The sequence below is a fragment of the Lepidothrix coronata genome, unplaced genomic scaffold (assembly GCF_001604755.1).
Source record: "Lepidothrix coronata isolate B3197 unplaced genomic scaffold, Lepidothrix_coronata-1.0 Scaffold145, whole genome shotgun sequence".
NCBI classification, from domain to species: Eukaryota; Metazoa; Chordata; class Aves; order Passeriformes; family Pipridae; genus Lepidothrix; species Lepidothrix coronata.
Window position 1 is genome coordinate 967,105 of NW_016690325.1, and position 23,481 is coordinate 990,585.

The following is a 23,481-nucleotide window of genomic DNA, read 5'->3' on the forward strand; positions in this document are numbered from 1 at the left end:
GCAAACCAAACATGCTGACAGCCATTTCCTTTCTCTGGCTTGGCACTCCTGTATCAGCCATGCACCCAACTCCACCTCAGTATCAAGGCTTTTTGATGGATTTGGGTCATTTGACACAGATGAAAAGGTGCTGTGGCCAGCACTCCCTGACGCAGTATAACTTCTCCATCAAAACTCACAAATAGCATTACTGCCACAACCAAAAGGAAGTAACCGCTCTACCAGCAGAACTAAAAACATTCTATCTAGAATGTAATTTTGTAGCTGGATTCACCCATGTGCACCCAAGATACTTCTAGTGTGCCTTTTGCTATATTTTACTGCTGAACACAAAGGAAAACATTCAGGAAAGTTACACTTTGGCTTCACCCTGTCTTTCTGTCTTGCTTCAATTTAGGGCTTGTCTTTAGCTCTTAAAGTTATTTCACTGAGCACAGACTTATTCTGTGCATTCTGCAAGCGAGAAAACACACCCCGGCACTGACCTTTTGATGACTGTATTCTCAGGAGAATGTTAGTTATTACTGCCTTCTTCTCCCTGACAGTGGAAGTTAGATATTCGTGGTCCAGAAGTTCAAGAAACAGGCGCAGCTCAACTATTAACTCTTCCATGGCTGAAAGACAAAAAAACCCCAGAATTACTTTTTCTAAAAAGTCCCTTTAGAAGAAAGATAAGAGTTAATTCTTATTTATGCACATTCATAGTTATTTTCTAGCATTTCTTAAAAATGTACGGTCCTCCCTGCTGAAAACACACTTTAACATTATTAAGCATCAGAAGAACCAACAGAATAGTGCATTAGTGAGCACTACTGGCATTTACAGTGGTTATCTCAAAACTGACAGACGTATCTTTTCAGACACCACATGGTGAAGCCAGCACTAGACAAGAGCAGGAATGGTGGCCAGCGGCTTTTCTATCAGTGCCACTCTGGTTCCCCTCCCATTAACAAACTGCAAAATTTCTAACTGCAGAACAAATATAAGGTTTGGTAAAGCTTCTAGACACCATTGATATTTTCACAAATCTTTTTCTTTCCCTTATTTATTCTGTTTGCTGTGGTAAAAAAGAGCGGGTATTCCTTTTTTTATAATGATTTTTCTTTTTTATAATCTCCAAAGACAAGCTCCCAACCTGTCGCATATTTTCTTATCACTCCTCACATTCCCAGTGATGCACTTCTTTTTCATCCTAATTCTATTATTTCAGATATCAAGGCTTTCCAATTGGCTCTACGAAAAATGACATTCCCTCTTTCTATTCCCAGTGCTTCTTAATTTTTTATCAATGAACTTTATAGGTATATTTCCACCTTTTTCCTTTCAAATTATCCCCATAGTTCTAATATCCCATTGTCCTAGTAACTGCAGTAGCTCAGACTATACATACAAACACCTTTGTTACAGCCTAATCATGTGATATCTCTTTAGCAGGTTTACGAGAAACCCATGGTATTGAAGAACATTTTCATGCTTTTGTTCTCTCACAATTCTGAGATTCTTTGGTCCCTTCCCTTAAGTGAATGTGCTATTTATAGGTTTTGTTTCATCTTGATAGAATAGTTCACATTTCCATACTTTCTGTATCCCATGACATCATCCTCATTAAAAGATGAGAAGAAACATCTATTTCATTTCAGGATCACACCTACAATTAATCTCAGTTCTACCCTCATTCCGAAATGCCTCCACTCAAATTCTTCTCTACTTAATCACATTTGTTTTTGTAGTTTTTTCAAGGCTTAACAGGGCAACTGCTGCTAAGTCTGTTCAGACCTCTAAAAGGTACATTCCTTGCTGCTTACTCCTTTACCAGCTCTTCCCTACTCCTAAAACCTTTCTGAAACAGTTGTTTACCCAAGTGAACCTGGAATCCTTTTTTTTCCATTTCTGAGAATGTGTCTGGATGTTTAAACAACCCTTGTTCAAGATGCATTTGCTTTATCCTACACTTGACAACAGTATAGTATAGGAAAGCCTGCAGACTGAAGCTGCAGCTACACTCCTGCAAGGGGCTATTGGCCTCTTCTTGTCTCCAAAGAATACAGATTTTCCCATGGATTTGCAGACTGTACCCCACTACGCTCTGGCTGCTTTGGCAAACCCAACATACCTCTAGCAGGTACAGAAGACGTGCCAGTCACCAATACCAGGGCATGAGAACATCTTAACAAAGAAATCTCTGAAGAAGTAGACCTGGGCAAATATCGTCACAGAATCAATTAGGTTGTAAAAGACCCTCAAGATCATTGAGTCCAACCATTAACCTAGCACTGTCAAGTCCACCACTAAACCACGTCCCTAAGCGCCACATCCATGGTTTTTCACAGGGACAGTGACCCTACCATGATCCTGGGCAGCTGTTCCAATGCTTGATCACCCTTTCAGGGAAGAAATTTTTTCCTAATATCTAAACCTCCTCTGGCTTAACTTGAGGCCATTGCCTCTTGTCCTGTCGCTTGTTACTTGGGGGAAAAGACTGACACCCACCTTGCTACAACTCCTTTGAGGAAGTTGTAGACAGAGATAAGGTCCACCCTGAGTGTTTTTTTCTCCAGGCTAAACAATCCCAGCTTACTTCAACACTCCTCATAAAACTTGTGCTTCAGACCCTTCATCCTTAATTTTCTCAAAGACACCATTAATTTTCACACATCATTTCATCCTGCCCAAGTTTTTCTTCATGATTATGTTATTTGATTCAACTGAGTAGCACTGCCATTATATAAGCTGTCCACATTTTCAAGAAATGTATTTCTCAAAGATTTTCAGAATATATAGGCAGAAAGAGGGTATTCAAAATGTCAGAAAAACTGTCTCCATCACTCACCGATGCAGCTCATGAAAAACATCCCATGGCTACAGGTAATTTTTTTTGCCATTACAGTTGTAGCTGTCTAAACTGTCTTGAAATCTGTCAGAAATCCGAAGTATTTCACAACAACTCTATTACTTACAGAGTTGTTTGCATTATGGAACAACAACATATATACCTACAGTATACAGCTTTCTGAAGCACAGAGATAAAGGTTCAGATTTGTGAAGTGGTAAGTGCTCACAAGACTCAAGGAGAAATAAAGCAAGAGACTAAATAATCAGCTCTTAATTTTTTCTAAATTATACAGTTTAGAAATAAGATGTATATTCCATTATATGTACAGTCGTCTCTTGTTTTTAAGTATGCTTTGAATATAAGATGCATTAATACTGTTGTTATAACTTCATTTTAATTATGGAATATATGAATATTTTAATGGTTACATATGTTATAATATATGCCTTTCAAAAGCTATCATTACCATAGATCTAGGCAGTCATTGTGAAACTTAATCAGTACACAGTAAAAGAAATGTATATTTTTCAAGTAGTTCTACAGCCATATAAATTACTGTCGGTAATTGCATATATTACTGCACTAAAATTTCTTTGCAATGCCATGTTTTCTGGTTTCTTTAAGGTAAGAGAGTGTAAATAGGCTTAAAGAGAGCTATCCCTTTTTCTCATCACCAAAGAATACCCTGTGCCACAGTCACCTCGCTTCTTTGCTAAGAATCTTCACTTCTGGAAAGGGAAAAAAGGATGAAAGCATCAGATCCCATTTATATTCAAAGTGTGCACAACTGTGTTCAGTTATTAAAAATTATCAGATCCTTTTTCTCAGGAGCTTATAATCTAACATAAACAGATGGACTGCAAAATGAGAAATGAAAACAGAGCAAGAGGGAGTTACGAGGCAAGGAGACAGGGAAGCAAGAGGAGAGGAGATAGGAAAACGCCGCTGGAGAGGCTCCTGGGAGCTGGCATCAACCCATATCTCTTCTGAGGCCTTGTACCATAAATGTGTGGCCTTCCTCTGTGTCTCCGGAGGAAATCTGCATTGCAGTCCCTGGTGATCCCTGCCCATTGACCTACAATAACCAAGCCGCCGAAGGTACTGGAAGCAATTCAACTGCTCCAGAAGAGGATTTTTAAAAAAAGCTTTGGCTAGGACCAGTAAGAGGATGGTAAGATGAACCCGGTACCAGCGAGACAATCCTTAAAAAGTCTCAAAATCACTCCCTTAGCAACGCATCCACCATAACTGCATGTAACGCTTGGCCTGGTGTCCAGCACTGCGGTTCAAATGTCCAGCAGTGCATCATGCAGGAATGCAGAGCCTGAAAAGACTCACTTTTCCTGCCTTTGTAAGCTCACAGGTATACGACACTGACTTCAAGCAAGCAGTCATAAATGCTAATGATACAATTTTAGCATGACAACAGAATACAATTGCTAGCAGCTCTTGAAAAGTGCTAGGGATGAACATAACATTGCTTCTCTTACATTTCTACCAGGATTAAATTGGGGGTTTATTTTCTTTTGTGGGACTTAACAGCATCATAAGTATCAAAGTGTGAAGGAGGGAAGTTCTGAATTTCACTTTATATATGCAATGATGTCAAACATCCAAAAAGAAAAGGGAAATATCGTTCCTAGGAAGAAACACTCTACACATATCTTAAAAGCACACTTTTCTCTTTTAGTACTTTTGCTGCTTAAACAAAGAGCAAAAATACTGCCATGGAGTGCATTTACATTACTGAAATCAAGAAGCTGAAAAATCTTTTTTCCCCAGATGGCAAAAAATAAACTTCTATATTCTCATGAAAAAACAAATTTTGCCTGTTGTCAATCCTTGGCTGATTTTCTGAATTAAAGAATCTTCTTCTATCCTTCCTAGAAATGTAATGATGTGCTCACAAAAAAGTAATGGAACTGAATAGCAGAAAATCTACATAATACATATTTTCAGTAAGCAATCACTGCTTCTTAAATGGAGACTCCAAAGGAGCGGGTGATGCAAGTCCCAAAGAAAAACATACTCTTCCAGTGAGAGATTACCCTTGGAAATCTGACATCACCACAAAATAAGAATAATAATCAGAAGAAGGCTCTCAAAAGGGAGCCAATTTATTTGACAGTTTTGGCTGTATTTTCATTGCCAAAGGAATTACTTGTAAGTGGCAGGTGGTGAAAGGCAGGGTGGAGCCCAGGGATGGTAATCACAACAGTAAGCAGATTTTAGCTTGACTGAGGAGCAAAATCACATTCCATATTAAATGATGAGAAGTCCATTCCGTGCTCAATAGGAATTATAGGCCCCTAATGGGCTGCAGCAATTGCCATGCACAAATTAAAAAAACAGTGATACATCCAGAAGGATTTCCAAGACCGGTTCTCAAGAGTTTTAAAGTTTTTCAAATGGCAGCACATAAAAACTATATATACAAGCCAGCAACAGAATACACCAAGGTAAAAATAATCAGAGGAAGGCAATTACATCACACTGTAGACTTTGTTCCAAACCAGAACTAAAACCAACTGGGACTGAAAAAGCATGATGATGCAATTATTCCAAATCTATGTTTACGGATACTGGCCTATAAGCATTTTTAAAAGAATATAAAGTTTTCACTCCCAGTTGATTAGAAAAAAAATCATAGGAGCAGTACGATATCATACACAAGATTTCAAGGCTGCTTAAACCAGAAGAAACGAAAAAGATGAGCTCATTAGAAAAATGGTCAGATTGTTTTTTGGTCACTCACAACAATTAAAGCATTTCTTAACCCTGCCATAGCACAAACGACCTAAAAGTGTCTTCCAGTTGACCAATTTACACTGATGAACTTTTAAAGAAAAAGAAATGGGAACCCGGGAAGCACGACAGGAAGAGCATGTTTATTAATTATTGTGTTGTCTATACAATACAAACCCCACACAAAGTAAATGCACTTCTATGCTTGCATGTCTTTTATAAATGCAGGTATGAAAATGTTAGTATACAAATCTATCATAAAAATATAAATTAAAATTGAGCTTCAATTTTTTTGAAGATCCTATTGATCAGTTCCTTGAATATTGCTGAATCAAATTTCTCTGTGGGTAAGTATTCTTTTCTCTGTTTAGTTTGACATTTACAGATGTTGCAGTCCAGAACATACCATGTCAATGATATCCACTACAAGAAATCATCTAATCTGACTTTCTATACAATACAGGCCAGAGACTTTTACCTCACTACTCCTCTGTTTGTGGAGAGATGTGTACTTACCTAAAATACACCTTCAGGAAAGCAAAAAAATTATGTCAGCATTTTGAGCCCTAGTTTCATGGGAGGATCCCATTTAACTTCCTGAAACAAATTTGACTGGATTTATGGATAATATTGATGCCAATCTTCAACCTATATATAAAAACTTCTTGAAACATTGAGACTCCCAACCTTCCAACAAAAACCTCATTGGTATTTGGGTACACAAGCAACAATATAGAAACCAGGCATATGATCTTGTTTTAAATAAAAAACTGAATGTGAACTGCATGTTTATACCCATTTCTATTGAAATAGTGTCACCATCTTTAGTTTTGGATGTTGTAATTTGAATACTTTACTCAAAAGCTCATAACAGACTACTGCTGGGGAAACACAGAATCACTTCAAGTCACTTCCACCCAGTATGATAATGCAGTTACAAATGTCCTGTATCCAGTAATTAATGAAAAAGTTCCTTTCATGGCTACTTTATCATTATCCACGAAAAGAATTTCACATAGAAATGCACAAAATCTGGAAGGAGACAGTGATAACGTATTTAGCACTAGGAAAAGTTTTTACTTTTTCTCAATATGCTACAAGAAACTAGTTGACATATCTGAAAACTGCATTGAAATCCTATCCCCCAAGAAAAGAAAAGGCATGCTGCTTGAGGAACACCCAGTGAGGAGACAAGACTTATCACTTGGAGAGTTTTCTCTTGGTTGCACTCACCCTTCTTTGTTGCCCTGATAACTATAGTGTACAGGGTGTGTTGAATTCTACCTGATAAGTATGCTAAATCCTGCTTCAGAAAGTAAAGATGATCATCTTGGGGGTAGATGGCATTAGAGGAAAGAATGGTAGTATATTAAAAGGGATGAACCCTAAATAGTAGATAAAGCCCTGAAGATGAAGAGCAAGTATGAAGTTCAAGGACAACAGATACAAGGATTGCCATTAGAGTGTTTTAACATAAAAATAATTAAACCTCTCTAAAACCTGGCAACAATCATCTTTTGTTTAAGATTTGGAGCTCCCCAGCCTGTCACAAACTCTCTCTCCAGACAGCTTGGGGCAAGGGAGGCAAAACAGATCTACTAAAAACTCCTCCTATCTCATGCATATTTATAATCAACCTCAATGAGTGTCAAGGGATCGCTTTGGCCCCAATCCGCATGTATTCCTCTTTTTCCTTCTTCCCTCTGCTTCAGTTTTCAAGGACTTGGCTTTTACAAAACTAGCTTTCAAAAAAAGCTATCAGAGCTCCAAATGCTGCTGTTGCAATATTTGGGTGATAAAACAAGAGGTGGGAAAGCATTAAGGAATGTTTGGACAAGAAATGAGCTGCCAAAAATCCTACTCAATCAGCTACATCCATGCAATGAGTGACAGCAATGCAGGAGTGTAATCCATTAGCATAAGGTAGATGGATAAAGTGTTTATTTTTTAAAGTCCAGACTGATGTTTAAGCAATGCCACAGACTTTGGAGAGGAATGTCTACTTTTAAGCAAGTAAAAAAGAGAAAAAAAAGAACAAAAAGAACAAAAAAGAACAAAAAAATAAAACGAAGAAAGAAGGAAAAAATAAAAAAAGTAGAAATAGAAACGAGAAAAAGAAAAGAAGATACAAAAGAAGAACGAAGAAAGAAGAAAAAAAATTAGTGTTACAGGCATGTATTTTTATTCAAGTACTAAATATCTACATTGAACTCATAATATGTTAGCCAAAAAAAGAAAAAAATGCTGTAACTAACTACAGAACCTTACAGTGGACTTTTATGAAGTTGCTGAAGGTTTTATCTGAAAGTATACTTTCCACATAAGATTTCTTTTGTTCACTAAATAAATGTAACATACCTTGTAAAGCAAGTGAACATGGATTTCACTCTCACTGCATGCCCAGCACGCTGGGTAAGTCTCGCCCTCCTGCCTCTGTGCTCACTCTGGGTAGTCAGGTTGAGTTTTCATTTTAGACTCCGATTACCCTACTACAGGAGAAAATTGGAAATTTCTTGCATTTAACTATCTCCAAATGTATCAGCTGACATCATCCCATCAGGACAAGACATTCCAGGTCTTGCCTGCTGGCTCCTGCACTAGCTCACCTCCTCCATTCCCCCAAACCACAAAAGATAAGCAGCCACTACAGAATTAATAAGTGGGCTCAGATTCCACAGAAGAAAAGCAGTTCCCACATGATGCAAGAAGACAGAAAATCTGAGGTAGGAGGTGAAAGTCTGTGCCTGTCTCCAAATCCCAAGGGAAAATGGGGCTCCATTAAGGCTGAGACACACAAAAGCAGGTAACCTGTGGCAGTAAAAAGAAAGCAAAGGGCTGCAGTGCCCCTTTGAGTTCTTCACTTGGGTCCTCAGCTGAACATGGATCCCTTTTTAGGATAGGATTTCTTTCGAAGTTATGAATAATTACATATTCAGCAGAAATGTGAGACAGTAAATTAAGGAAGTTAATGGAATGCAGAAACAGAAGAGCAAAACAATGACAAAAAATTACAAATGTGGCAACGGTAGGAACTTCATATTATAATTTGGTATTTTTGTATTTAGCAATACAATTCTGTTATACATGTCAAATACCAAACTTAAAAACTGTTCAAGAAGTCCTGAGTCTGATCATGTCAGTCATATGAGCAGTACAATTGAAGAATAGTTTGCACGTTGTGAGTACGGAGCTCTGGGTTTCCAGTGTGCAGCTAATTTAAAGCCAGAAATGAGATAATATTGCATTTTATAGAATAGATTCAAAAGTCCCTGCATTTGTATATGAAGATGGAAAAAAATAAAATTCTTTTGTATCCTACCACATGTTCTTATACTACAGTTCTCATTGCTGGGTCCTTTATGCAAGGAGCAACTTCTATCATGCACTGATAAGTGTTTCATACTTTTCCCAAGAAGAGAAACATATTCTGCTTTTTCTGTCAGACTTCTGAAAATTTCTTTAAATAGATGCAACAAATGGACACAGATTCATGTTAAGAAAATAAAACCAAAGGAATATACTTTACACTGATAGACAGTAGAACAGTGAGACCTGAAATCTTTATTTATGTGGAAAATACATCATTCTCCAACTTACACAGCATCCCAAGACACTTCTGTCTCCTTTACTGTAACCTCTTATTCTTGTTTTGTAAGAAGTAGAGTGTAGGCAACAGAAAAAAATATTAGAGCTTAAGTCAGCTTTGAAACTCAAACCCCATGGGTGAAAAACCATTATTATAAAAATGGAAATCTTATTTTAGGGACCAAAGGGAAAAGAGGTTGCAAATGTATGGGGCCTTACTGTCCTGCAGTAAGCATCTTTTCTGGCCTCTCCCTCATAATCACTGGTCTAAAACAGCTTTTCACAGTCCAAAAAGGAACAATGTCTTAGACAAGTTGTCCTGGGACATTCAAGGTTTTACGGAGAACTGAAAATCAACATGTTGAAACCAGGTCATAAACCAAAACTCAGTCAAGATAACAGTAAATGAAATGTTCATTAAGCAGCACAAATAATGTAGTAGTAGTTGTAGTAATAATAATAATAATAAGGTATTTGGTGTGTAGCCCTTGCTCTGGAATTGTGAGGTATCAAAGGAGAAATATCTCAGTAGCAGGTCTGACACAGTGCCGTGTGTTCTGACACAGTTCTCTGAAGCAGAGAACAAAAACAGGGTTTGAGGCAACTGGCAGGTAATGAAAATGAGGACCCACTGTTCAGTGACACACAGGTTGGTGACAGAGCCTATATGCAAAGCAAACCCATCAACGGGTGACATGGAACAGCCCTTCCCTGAGCTGTACCTTCAAAGCTTTTTCTCCAGCATGTACACACACTACTTGTATCACTTTGATGAACTTCTTTGGGGTATCATTCACTTGGACCTGTCTCTGACACACTTGATCCATAAATGCATGAGATAAATTCTCTATTGAAAACAAAAATAGATGCATTTCAACAGTGGATTCAGCTGGCTGTGATAAACTTGGAAAGTTGTCATTCTAAAATGGGGAATTTCAATTCTCTCTGCCCCTCGAGTTAATCCTCTGAAATACATCAGTGTGTCTCTGATTTCTCCTCTTTCTGGGTCTCCTTCAAGATTATTATACAGACATAATATAAAATAAATAATAAATTTTATTAAATGAACTTTCAATTTTATATTCTGACCAAAACAAAACAAAATAAAACAAAACTAAACAAGAAAAAAAGTCAAGCCTAGCCAACCAGAGGCAAATAATTCCTTTCATTTCCCTCACTCAGCACACCTCTGCAGCACGCCAAACAAGGTGGATCGAGGCTCCCTATGTAACCCTACCATGCCATGCACAGTGAGTGCTGGGAGCCTGGATTTGGTCCAGGTGCCTCTGGGGTTGGACAGAGGCTGCTACAAAGGAGGGCCACAGCAAACACCTTAACCAGAGGGAAGGGATCAGCCACGAGTGGAATCCACACCTGCTAGTGGAGCTCCACAGAGCAACCTTCAAGGCCCCTTTTTTGCCTCCATAAATGTGTTTATAAGTGATTAAAGGTTATACTTTCTTTCTAAAAGCAAATAAAGTTAGAAAGGACATTTCAGAATTCTATGAAAACTTAGGTTTCTGAAACTAAGTTATATTTCCTTAAAATAGGAGAATTGAAAGGAAGTGCACTTGCACATATTTGTTGAAAGAGGTGCTAAAGAATGCACTAGTATTAAGTTGGTTCAGTAAGTCAACTGAAATTTTGCCAGTTGAGCTAAGGGCTGTACTGGAATTCAAAATGCTATTTTGTCACAAAATCTCATGCTCCTGCCTTTAAGAATATGCAGAAACTTCCTCATTTAAATATTCTAGCTGGAATATTTAAATACTGGAATGCTGGGAATGACGGTGACAGTTTTAAAGAATGGCAGCAGTATGTCCTGGCAGGACAGGGGCAATATTATCATGATGGGACCTGAAACTGAGCATGCTGAAGAGAGGAAGGATCACAAATGGTCTGGCAAAATTTTCATGACTGGATTTAGACCCCACAAATCTGATGTACGAAGTTGTCACCATGTCACCAACAGCCACCCAGTGAACCATATGAAAAACACTAATTGTAAAGCTGAATTATTTTCATAACCAGAATACTGATACGTGATGATTTTCACCCACAGCACTGATCAGGTAGAAAGCAAGGTATCAGACATTACAAAAGGTTTGAGCATCTCATGGCATGAAATACAAACCAGGAACTCCTCTTTAAAAAACGGTAAGTGACACATCATTTTAATTACTGACTGTATAGTGTGTTATAAGAGGGACGGAATCGCTGAAATTAGTGAAGTTATTTCCTCATGGCAGCCTTCAAAATGCACAGTTAGATCCCTGATACATTTAATACTGGATACTGCACAAGCTTTCAAAGAAAACTCCATCTTTTTCATTCTAAAGAGTAATGATGAACTGGGTCTGCAGAAAGGTAAAGTGCAGGCTGGACAGTGAAGTGGACTACAGGGCTCTTAGTTCTGTTTGCTGGGATGTTTCTTTAGAGTAAAAAAATTCTAACAGGAACCTTTGCCTGAAAAAATGCAGGTTCTGACAAATATAAATATTAACCTATATTTATATTCATAGGATACAAAATAAATATATAAATAAATATTTCCCTCACAACAAAATAGATTAAGAAAAAAGCTTATCAAAAAATTTTTGTCTTTATCTGGCGTACTTCTCATAGTTTCAGTGATGCTCAACTAATTCACTGCAACCTTGGATATGCAGCTCATGCTTGCATGTTACGAAGATTTAATTTTAATTATAGATGTGCTCTGAATTTATCATGAAATCAAAAAACATATGTTTAACAAACAGTAATAAACTGCTGTCAACACCTTTCTCTCAGGCTCCTCTAACCAGCTTACTTCCACTATCCAATCACCCTTGTACCTCTCTGGAATACAGACAGTGCTAGACAGACACCTACAAGATCTCAGGGAAAATTTACCTCCATGGTTTGCACTTCCCTTGCACCTTTTTCTGTTTTCTGGACATTAGGTTACACTGCCCCATATGTTTGGACAGCCTCTGTTCTCCCTGCCAAGCAACCTCCCTCTCTCCCATGAAATCCCTCTTTCTTTCAGCATTCCCTTCAACAATAATCCTCACATTCCCCTTTGCCTAACAGTTGCACCATGTCTGATCACGCAGCTGTTTTTTTTCTCTACCTTTAGGTCAGACCTTGCAAACGTTTTCTGGGTTTCATTAACCATGACACCAGGATGAGCTCAGAGAAAAAAAAAAACAAAATCCCTGTTTAGTTATTAACATCTGAAAGGCAGTGACTTCATTCCTGTGTAAAAGGAGCAAAGTAGACAAACAGTCAGATCTCTCTTCCTTCTGCCAGCAGCAGAAGGATGCAGCTCTGAGCATGGGAGACCAGGGCAGCTGCCACAACACACCCTGCCACCAGCAAGGGCACTGCCTGGCTGGCTGCACCAGCTCCAACCTCCCCCCTCACACCTGGCCCTTTCCAAAAGGGAGGTGATATTTAAAAAAAATAAAATTATTATTCTATATAAGAATATATCAAAGCTCTGAGGACATATGTCCACAAAGTTACCATTACCAGAGGCTCTCACTCACCCTGAGTCTAGCTGCATTTCTTCAGGTCAAGGAGCTAATTTACTGTTTGTAAAATGTGCTGCCACTGAACTGAACAGCACAAGCAACACCAGCATCTCACTGTTACAGCATCTAAAAATCTTCCTATCTGGCCACAGGAGAGAAAAAAAACCCCACACTTTACATACAGCCTCTGCATATTCTCCCAGTGACTGCCCACTTGTGTCAGCTGATGGATTCAATAAGGATAAAACTGGACCACTGGGTCCAGAACAAAACCCTATGTTCAAATTACACAGCTACCTGTGAGCAAACTTCAGCAATACCACCTGGGCAAGGAAGCCACATTATATGACCAGGAGGATCACTGCATCTCCATTTGTCCTTGCCAGACTTCTGGCAAGATGAGTGAATGTGTTCATCAACATGAGCTTCACCAAAGGTTGGGTGTGCCAGCGATCTCATGCCTTGTATGGCTGGATAAGGTCCTGGATAGCTTGTTTAACAATATTTGCCGAAAGGTTTTTCCCAGTTCTTCCTGTATTCCTGAGTAACAAAGAAGATGCAACTGCCAAATGTACTCCCATTGAGATCTCAAAGACAAAAACCCAGTACCCTCCCTCCCTCAAGAAAAAAAAAAAAACAGCAAGGATTAGAGTTTATAGCAAGTTTGCATATTTTCCTGGGATTATGTGCTTTGTTTTTCACAGACTCATAACCTAACTAGGAAACCACAGACTACTGCATCTGTTGGTCTCAGTCATTATCAAAAATGTGCTGACTCTCTATAAAAGTTATCCCATTGCATCATAGCACAAACAACCCGTGTCACGCCTGTGGCCGCGCAGCTGAGCCCCGTGAGCATCCCTCTGCAGCCGGGCTGGGAAGGACCAGCTGGGGCAGCCGGGCAGCACCAGCCACAGCCATTGCACAAAGATAAAAGCTATTGATGGCAAACATTTGCATCCTTGCCTCATCTCACCATCTGCTGCTGCTGCTGCTCACTTGAAAATTAATACAGTTGTTGCTCGAACCAGAAGCTAATGCTACATCTGCCCTCCCTAGCAGTACAGATCATTTATTAGACTACACATGCAACCCCTTTTTTGCAACTCAGATGGGGCCTCTAATCTGACAGGATTCATCAAGAGAGACCAAAAATGCCTCATTTGCAATCATAGAGCCTGAAACAAAATGAACCACATCTTTCTCCTAGTCAGTACTATCTTACTTGCCTTTCTTCTTCCCCAGTACACTTTCATCAGATCTAAAAAGTAAACTAATAAGTCTCTTTCAAAGAACATAAAAAGGTCTTTCACAAGCAAAGGTACAAAAAATTCAGGATGGTCTTGCTTGTATAAATTACATGTCCTAATCCAATTTCTAAGGGCTTTTTGCCAATCATGGCCATTAAGGAAATAACGGAAATCCCATTTTATCATCTTGATCATTTATTTCTAATAGTTTCCTATTTGCATCTGATTTGCACTGCATGAAGCAGAAATGTGAGAAGAATTAAGTATCTTGAGGTTAGCATTCTCCCACAAATCTTAATTCTGTGGCCTTTAATCCAGAGTAAGTCTCAGAGGTATTCCCTATACATTAATAGTAACATACTGGTTTTAGAGAAGGACTGATTTCACAGGATTCAGGAGAAAAACTCTGAGATAGAAATCTGTTCTCTTCTTTCCCATGTAAGACTCACTGGAAACTGCTTATAGGAACATTATCAAATTGAGCATTTTTAAAAGCCTCCTAGTAAAAATTATTTTACCCTACATGTATTTTTCATCATTCAGGTTAGAAATTATTTGCAATAAGAAAGTGAGCAATCAAATCCACTTTGTCAGGTTTTAGGGGAATTGTAGTGGAATGTATATATCTAAAAAAAAAAACCCCAAACCCAAACTTTTTCCTTCCTTTCAAAGCACTTTGAAAATGAAGAAACTTCTAAGAAGAAAGTTTGCAACCATTTTTTTTCATAAGTTATAGATTGAGCACTATGGTTATAGCTAATAAACTGCTAAAACTAAAAAATAAAATAAAAAAACTCCAAACAACATTAGAAAGGATAAAACCACTCCATCATATCCTAGTCCTTTCTTAGATCTGACCCCATATTTAAAGGGGCTCAGGACATATAGGCACATTAGCAATAAAACAATGCAAGACAACCTCTTTTACCTCCTAGCTGCAAGAAAAGGACAGACAACTGCAAAAACACAGAAAAGACCAATGGAAAAATGGACACTATTTAAATAAGCCTTTGTTTTGGAGCATTTGAGAATGGCAGAAAGGTGCTTCAAAAAGGCCAGGCTGTCCTGATGAATAGGAAGGAGCATGAGAAGAAAAACAAGAGAAAGATGGGTGATTCATAGTCCATGAACCTTAACATCATTCTTTGAAGAAAAACAAAAAGGTTCATCTCACTTAAATAGTTTGTTTATAGGAGAGATGCAAATGTGCACTTGGGGTAAAGAGTTTTTTCTTTGCTTCTTTAATCTATTTTCCTATGATAACACTTTTTGCCCCCAGGTTTTTTAAGGCAAAATCAGATTACACTTTCTTTTTATTCCAGATGGCAAAGTGACGAAAACTGACTAATTGCCAAATTAAGAAACGAATTACGATGAAGGCATGGATTCTAAAAAAAGTCTTTGCAGTTTTTCAAGTGAGAGAAGCAGGAGAGCAAATAAGTCCTAACTTTTAGAAAGCAATTTACACTCTCAAGGCACTGGAGACTACTTCATTTTCCTACCAACCTTTTGGGTTACAAAGCAGCACTCTCTCTGGTTTACAGATGGGAAACTGAGGCAGGCTTAGTACCACAGAGCATAACTCGGCGCTACCACCAAAAGAAGCCACACGCTCCTTTCCCAAACCCAGGCTCATTCCTGCCTCTTCTCTGGGCCGGCATGTGCTTGTGCAGCCACAGGATGGACTGAAGCAGGGGACTGATACAGTTTTTAAGAGCAATACCTAGTCATACTAGAGTAACTTTATGGTGGAACATCACCATAGATCTACTTGTACCTAAATTAATGCTCCATGAAGCTTGTGGGGCTGTAGTCAAAAATAAAACTCATCCTTTTTATCCTAGGATCAGGCAATACTGGGGGATCTCAGTACGAAAGAATCAGGTGGTCCTCTGTGTCCTATTTCCTGACATATCACAAGAAGAGACAGGATACATTAGGGGTAGTGTCCCAACCACACTACATGCTGGAGTAGTTCTGTGCACATCCTAAAGCAGAAATACCTGGCATTTCCCTTCTGGGGACATCAGTGAAAGACGGGGAAAATTTCATGTTCTGCAACTCTCTAAATCCACAAATTTCGTGTCAATATAATTTCTGTGCTATAACATCAAATTAGTCACACAGACCAAATATAAACATGTTGAATGTGTAACACTGAATGTTTGAGACAAAATCTGGGATCCAAACAGCATTTGTCTAACTATTCCCATTAATGGCAAAGTTCTCCCAATGGGAACGGCTGCTGAGACAATCAAACTCTTAACAGATCTGAAAATCCAAATCAAGCTGTGGCCCCCTCAAGATAATGTGACTAATTTTATCCTTTTTTGACAGTGTTGTCTATTTTTGTCTTTGGCTTTTGTAATGAAAATGTGGATCTGAATCATGTGACCTGGATGCAGTGGAAAATCCTTAATGACTTCTTGAAGAAAAGAAATGTCCTATTCTTAAACCTTAAAAAAAGCCCAAACCCCTATATAGTAAATTATTAGATACTTGTATTAGAGAACTATTTTTTAAAAAGTATTCAAAGTATATAGAATTTACTATGATTCTATTAATAGCTTTCATAGTATTAAAATTTATTACTAAATTTCTACACAGCTGTGCAGGTTTCCCTGACATCGCAGGACTGTCGCAGCCCTGGGAATGGAGGCAGATCCCAGTGGCAGGAGCTGCTGCAGCATGGCTTGACCAGATGTGCAGATGTTAATAAAGAATAATAATGATGATGATGATGGTAGAACCATGTAAGCATTCATGATTTTCTAGTTTCCAGCCTCTCCTCGATCTACAATGCCAAACTTCCTCAGATGGCTGGCGAGAAATCAGGAGCTGACAGCCATCCTGGCAGCACTCTTTGGCCCCCAGAGCCCCTCACCTAATTAGCCTGATACGGAGCAGAAGAATGATGTGCTGCTGCCAAAGAGGGAGGTGTGGGCTCAGAGGGACATACCATTTCACCATACACACCGAACCCAAGAATTATGTCCTGGAAGGACAATCACAGGTCACCTTGCACCCCCAGATCCACATTCCTGGCTCACACTAGCCTGCAGGCAAATGGATTATCTAGGTCCAGGGATAGTGAGCAAGAAGAATGGATTGCAAGCCAAACCAGAGATTACCTGCAGCATGGATTAATTAAAACTACTAGGATTTCATTTTTTAACCTCTTGTACTGAGAAAGAATAAATGCTTCCAAATAAAAATGCACAACCATGCCAACATATCACCCCCACAAATGCCACCAACTGGTGGTTGCACATGTCAAGGCTAGCCTGGCCATATGTGGCCAGTGTCACTCTCTGACACAATGACACTGGCAAAAATTATATCTCAGGCTTCAGTGAAATGGTATCCCACTGTATCAGCTCATCCTACAGGCCTGAAACAAGAAGAACATGGAGAAACAAAACAAGATGTGAAAATTATCATATTCAAGCAAAGAGCATGCACAACTCTGAAATATGCATTATAAAATTCCAAGCAATGGTTTCAGTTCCACAGCACTGAGAGACTATATGTCGAAAAAATGAAAGAGCAAGGATGGAAGGGGCTTTGAATAAAAGTCAGCAGGTGTAACCATTATTTGGAAAATTCTTAGGCACTTACTCTTCAGAGCACTGAATGAATATTCATTAAGCTTCTCAGCTTAGGAGAGCTCACATTTGAGTGTTGATATTTTCCTTTTAAGGATGAAAAAAACTAGGCATAAAACCCCAGCTTCAGACACCTAAGTGGAACTTGAGGACTGCAGTTTCTTCATTGCCTCTTCAAGTCTTTTACCAATCATCTTCCTCTAAGGTAATAAGAGCAACAACTAAGTGACTGTGGAGAAAACCAACTGCCTAAGACCACTACAAAAATAAATGGCAAAGCCAGAGATGAATTCAGAGCTCTGAAAACTCAGTCCAGTACCCTGCTCCTGTGGGAGCACTGCTTAAGTGTAGCAAATCATGAGCTAATAATATCACTCTTTCGAGCTCTGGTAGCAGTTTCCCAAAGCTTGCTCTGTGAGGCCACAGTTCAGTGATTCATGTAGCAGATCAACGGAGTAGTGCTGTCAGCAGAGCTTCAAATTAAAAGCCAAAAGAAAAGGGTTCACTGAGTTCTTGACATAAATTTTAGGTTCAGAAACAGTGCCTCAAAAACACTGCTCTTTGGCAATCACCATGGTCAGATGGTATTTTTTGGAATATATCTCAACTTTGGAGAACACCATTTTGTTAAGACGTGTCTTGCAAGCCCCATATGTTCAGATTTGCAGTTGAGGATGACCACAGCAAACACGTATAAGATAGAGATGAGCACCTATTTAAGTGTAAGGCAGAGATCCTTCAGCCAAACACTAGGGCAACAGTTTTGCCTCAAGAAGCTTCAATAACATCTCAAAAAACTATATAGAGAAGAGACAATCCTGGCTACAAAGTCCGTGTGAAAAGCCTAGGAAAGCAGTCAAATGATATGCTGTGCCCCAACACCTTTCCTTCTCCAAAATTAGAGGACTAAAAGGAAGATACCACAGGATTCAAGAGAAACGCTTCTCATTCCTCATGGACCCGTGACATGCACCGAAGCAAATAGTATCTCCTCTGGGGCTCTTTATCTTCTTGTCATTGGAGATAAAAACAGTAATTTTTATCCCTCTGTTTTTTAAAACACATATATGAAAGCAACATAAGAATTCCTGAGTATGCCATCTAACCGTTTAATGGTTTTGCAATTATACGAATCTGAAAGTATGATATGAAAAAAAAGTTCTGCAAATGTATCAAAGCAGAGAATGATCTCAAAGGTCTGTCAGCAAGCAGTCAAACCTGTCTGTCTTATTGGTTCAGTCATTTCGAACCCTCCCCGCACAAGAAAATAAGGAACTATTATTTATCCTAATTTACAGTATATTCCCTTGAGTAAAGGACACAGGAAGGCAGGGTTTAATCTTCTAGGTGGTCTAAGTAATGGTGAAGTTTTTCCAAATGAACAAACAAATATATATCTTCAAGTCTTTCTCACTTAAACAATATGAAACTAAGTAACATAAGAACTTTAAAGAGAGAAAAACAATCCAAAGAAAAAGAGTGAGGCAATACGAATGGTAGAAACCTGAAAAATGCAAAGTCTGAGAAGTGGAAAATTGGGAAGAAAGTTTAGGAAGGAGCTCTCAAGAGCTGCTCTCTACACTGCCTTTTCATACAGGGTGCCTTAGCTGTGGACTTGCCCAATGTTGCCAGGAAAGGTCACTGCCATCCATCATTCACCCACGAGCTGAAGCAGAAACCAAGAAATAACCATTCCCACCAGCACTGCTGGACTGAGGCCTCTCCTGTCCTTCCCTCCCACTCTTCCCCAGCATGGCCCCCATGGCAGAGAGAGCACCATGAAACTTCTTAGTGACACCAGTAACTCCTGATGCTCCCTCCAGCACCTCCCCAGCCTCTTTCTTGATGCCCACACCCTCTCCCATGTGAGAAAAAGGAAAATTGAACGAGGACAACTTCACGTACCACAACTAGCAACAGAAGAGCGCATGTATAAACCATAGGACAGGACGTGCACTCATTTTTATAATGCTATATGCTGCTCACAGAACCCATGTACAGATGACTGAAGAGCTTAAAAGGTCAAGTACACCTGATTCAAAGAAAAAACCAGAACCATAATCTATTTGTCTTCAGAAAGGAAAAAGTGAAAAGATAATGATGTAAAATGGTACACTGGGATTCTATTTACTCCTCTAATAATTAAACAGCAATAGGACAGCACAACTGAAAGACAACAAACAAATAAAAGGAAATTTAACAAAACTGTCGTGTGAAAAGTATAAACAAAGTATCAGCAGGGATACAAAGAATGCATTTTTTGCTAATAATTCTGGACCACTGAGAAGGACAAAGGCCAAACAGGATTATATATTTCTCAGGGAATAAGAAGAAACTTCCCAGAAGGCTGTTTATTCCAAGATGACCAAAAAGATGGGGTGAGGCATCCTCTTTTTGTGCATTTCTTAGAAAAGGTGGATCTCTGGCAATGGTGTACTCAGACACAGGCCAACAGGAGAAAAGGGCTGCTTTTGCTTTGGGAGCATTTTAGTAGCATGTGATTCAATCATCACTAATTGTCCCTGTTTCTGCCCCTACACTTGGAGCATGTCCTGGCACCACTGAATCAGCAGAGAAGATAAGGGAGAAGCTGAGTTCAAGGAATAGTCTGGGTGACGGTTTATTTTCTTATTATTTTGGATTTTACTTAATTCTATGAAATTCTTTTCCAATTTACATGTTTTCCAAGGGCATTGCCTCTTCATGTTTTTTTATAGGTTCAGCCCCTCATAATGAGCCTCTCTGCAGCCTTTTGGCTTGGACAGGCTGCAGTCTTATCTATCTTTGCAAAATTTCATTTATTCTCTCTGCAAAACCTTATTTTTTGTTGGACACTGGTAGTGAGATCAGCCTCCTTAGAGCGCAGATGTGGATACAGTCCAAACCCCTGTAGAGTTTACAATCCAAACACTCACTCAGCAGAAAATCCTCATTAGCTCTGTTTCATCCCTGTCTCCTACCCCTATTTATTTTGGCATTCTAAAAGAATATGCTGTGTTCCTGAAAACTGAAGTCTCCTCCCTAGTAGGATTTAGGTTTATTAAAGCAGGTAGAATATAATTTTGATGAACATTTAGGTAGTAGTCTGGTAGGAGTGCAGCTGTTCAGTTGTGCTTTTTACAAAAAAAAGAGATGCTGAACTGTGTGCGACAGCCACCAGCTTCACCATGGCTGCAAGAGGGATGGAAGCAAAGGAGCTCCCATCTCAGAAACATGAAGTTTCCCTGTTTGTAACATCACATTCCTGTTAACTGGGCAGTTTTAAGACACTCCAGTGAAAGGCAGTTTATAAGAGCACACTATCAGATCATTGGCAAGAGGTGTACAATCATTTGAATCCAGCCTTGTATCTCATTCTGAAGGAGTTACGTCTTAGTGTACTAGAAGGAGGAGGTTGTGAAGGGTTAAATGACCATTTCCTCAGCAAGAATAGCATGCTGTGATGAGGAGCCAGTGGTCTTCTGCACTTCCTCAACCATTCTCCTCTCTTCTCCTCAAGATCATGAAAAGTTGTCACATCAAGAGGAGAGTTTTGCAACGTGCCAATCATAAAAGGCAGGATCACGCAGGGTAGAGAGGCCCCTCTGAGAACCAAAGACCTGTTCAGAAATCTTGTGTCAGAACAAGTGCCCCACCAACCTAAGGTACTGAGGTAGAGTCAAAAGGTCCCTTCATTTACAGCCAGTGCCTCAGAGCCATTTCTTAATGCTTTCAAGGCACAAGAACATTTTGTAACACCTCAGAATAACACAGTATTATATGTTAGAAAAAGATGTTCTGGAAACTTACCATGTAAATTACCAGCAAATATCCGCTTCTTGGCAGCCTTGTGTATTTGGAGAGGTCTTTTATTTAGTTTAACAAAAAATACTAAATAAACATATACACGTTATTACTCACATCCAGGAGGAAGTGTGACTTTTCAGGAAAAATGAACTTTCTGCTCAGGCAGTTTCCAATAAGATCCCAGAAGAATGAGTGTACTAAAAGTCAGATTTATTACAAGTAAATTAAAATTGTCTGTCATGGGAAACTTCTTCTTTTTCTCTAAACTTTTGTTCTGAAACAGAAATCAATTTCAATTGTACTTCAAAACAAAGTAAACAAAAGATTTTATAACTTGCGCTATCTCCCTCATTGTAGTGTTTATAATGAACAGGACTAATTTATTTTTTGGGGTAAAAAATGAACATTCCAGTATTATTTTTGGCTCGTTTATGCCTTTATAAGAGCTATGCATTCATTCTTTTCAAATGTCTGTTAATTTTTGGCATTACAATACCTTTAAGTAATTTTGAAAGATACTAAAGTCTGTGTCTTTACATCACTGTTTGACATACCTTTCTAAACATGAATCTCACTGATTCATTTTTAAATTCCTCAAAAGTTCAAATTTTTCAGCACTTTTGAGAACCAGCCCCTATTATCAGTTAAAATATCAATAAATGTTAACCTGCTTGGAAATCAGAGCCTCTCCACTTTATCATAAAACACTACAGCTAAAATCTGCCATATGTTGCGAAGGAGTTGGTGCCAGTTAGGAAGATAATCTAATTCTCTGTGTTTCCAGAGCTGGGCTTTATCCAGGGGGCCAACATCTTTCTTTGGGTTGCATTTTTTTAAGCTAATTTGGGGCATTTTGCCTTTGGCTTGGAATGTTTTCTAAATAAAATATAAATATTAATTTGGACATATTATTAGTGCCAATACCACAATGTACTAATTTTATACGGTTTAATGTGGAAAAAAAAATCCTGTTACATCAAAGAGACAACTATAATAAAAGATACAGTCCTAAAACGCCTTCTCTTTCTTTCAGGCATGTGGAAAATGTCACTCTGAAGAAATCTGCAGAACCCATAGCAAACCCAGAAGTTAACTTGAATCCTTTTCTAATGGCACATCTGGCTAGAAATGCAATTCCTTGCTCCTGTTCCAGTGAGATTGTGGGTTGTTGGGAAAGGATGGAACTGCTCTGCTTCCCACTTTCTGCTGTGGGTTTCTGGCTTTTCCTTGCATCAAGAACTAGACTAAGTGGTTGCCTAGGGCCTTGATTCAGGGCAAAAGGAAGGACTCCTTTTCCTTGAGTACGAGCATCTCACCCTATAGCTGCACAACTGTTAGATCTGGTGCACTCATCATAAATACAACCAAGTCCCTGGTAAAGCAATCCAGTCTGGTGCAGTAATCTTCAGGGCTGCTGACTTAATTTTACAATGATTCTGCAGCTACTCAATTTCCAACTGCTTTTTGTTCTGCTTGCTAATGTCTTTCTCTGAGGTCGAGAATGTAATCTTTCAATAGTTGGGTTTAATCACAAAATCCACTTATATTTAAAAGCATACCCCTCCAATATTTGTTCCATTGCACTGTCCTGAATTTTGCTGGATAATTTATGACAGAGGACAGTTAAATTTTGTGCCAGAAGCAGTTCAATAGGTTACTCTTATTTTAAGAGAGTGTTAGCTCTGCTAACATTAAGATACAGAAAATTAGGAGCTGTCTTCATGGAAGTGATTTCACATTTTTAATAAATAACCTTTCTCTGCTGTACAAGCACTGCTCTCGCTCAGTTAAGGAGGCAGAGTTTGATATTGTGCATCAAGGTTTTCCCCATGTCCTCTAGTCTCGGTAGTTGAAAGCTGATGCAAGACTCTTTCACGTTTCAGTCACAGAATCACAGAATGCCTGGGGTCAGAAGGGACCTCTGGAGATCATCTAGTCCAACCCCCTGCTCAAGTAGCTTCACCTAGAGCAGATTGCACAGGATTGTGTCCAGGCAGGTTTTGCGTATCTCCAGAGGAGACCACAACCTCTCTGGGCAACCTGTTCCAGTCCTTTGTCACCTTCAAAGTAAAGAAGTTTTTCATCATATTCAGATGGAATCTCCAGTGTTTCAGCTTGTGTCCATTGCCCCTATCCTGTCTCTGGGCACCACTGAAGAGAGT

The 23,481-nt window shown here is 39.0% G+C and overlaps 1 protein-coding gene across 5 annotated transcripts in view; it reads right to left on the reverse strand.

Moving 5' to 3' along the window:
- AFAP1 (actin filament associated protein 1) overlaps positions 1–23,481 on the reverse strand; it is a 117,154-nt gene that overhangs the window by 65,769 nt on the left and 27,904 nt on the right. For 3 of the 5 annotated variants that reach the window (XM_017828062.1, XM_017828059.1, XM_017828060.1), the window contains exon 2: positions 486–614. In XM_017828062.1, coding sequence (XP_017683551.1) covers positions 486–612 — 127 coding nt within the window. In that variant the 5' untranslated portion in view covers positions 613–614. Of the gene's footprint in view, positions 1–485; positions 618–23,481 lie in introns of those variants that run through there. The other 2 variants (XM_017828063.1, XM_017828061.1) reach the window with 1 other exon arrangement.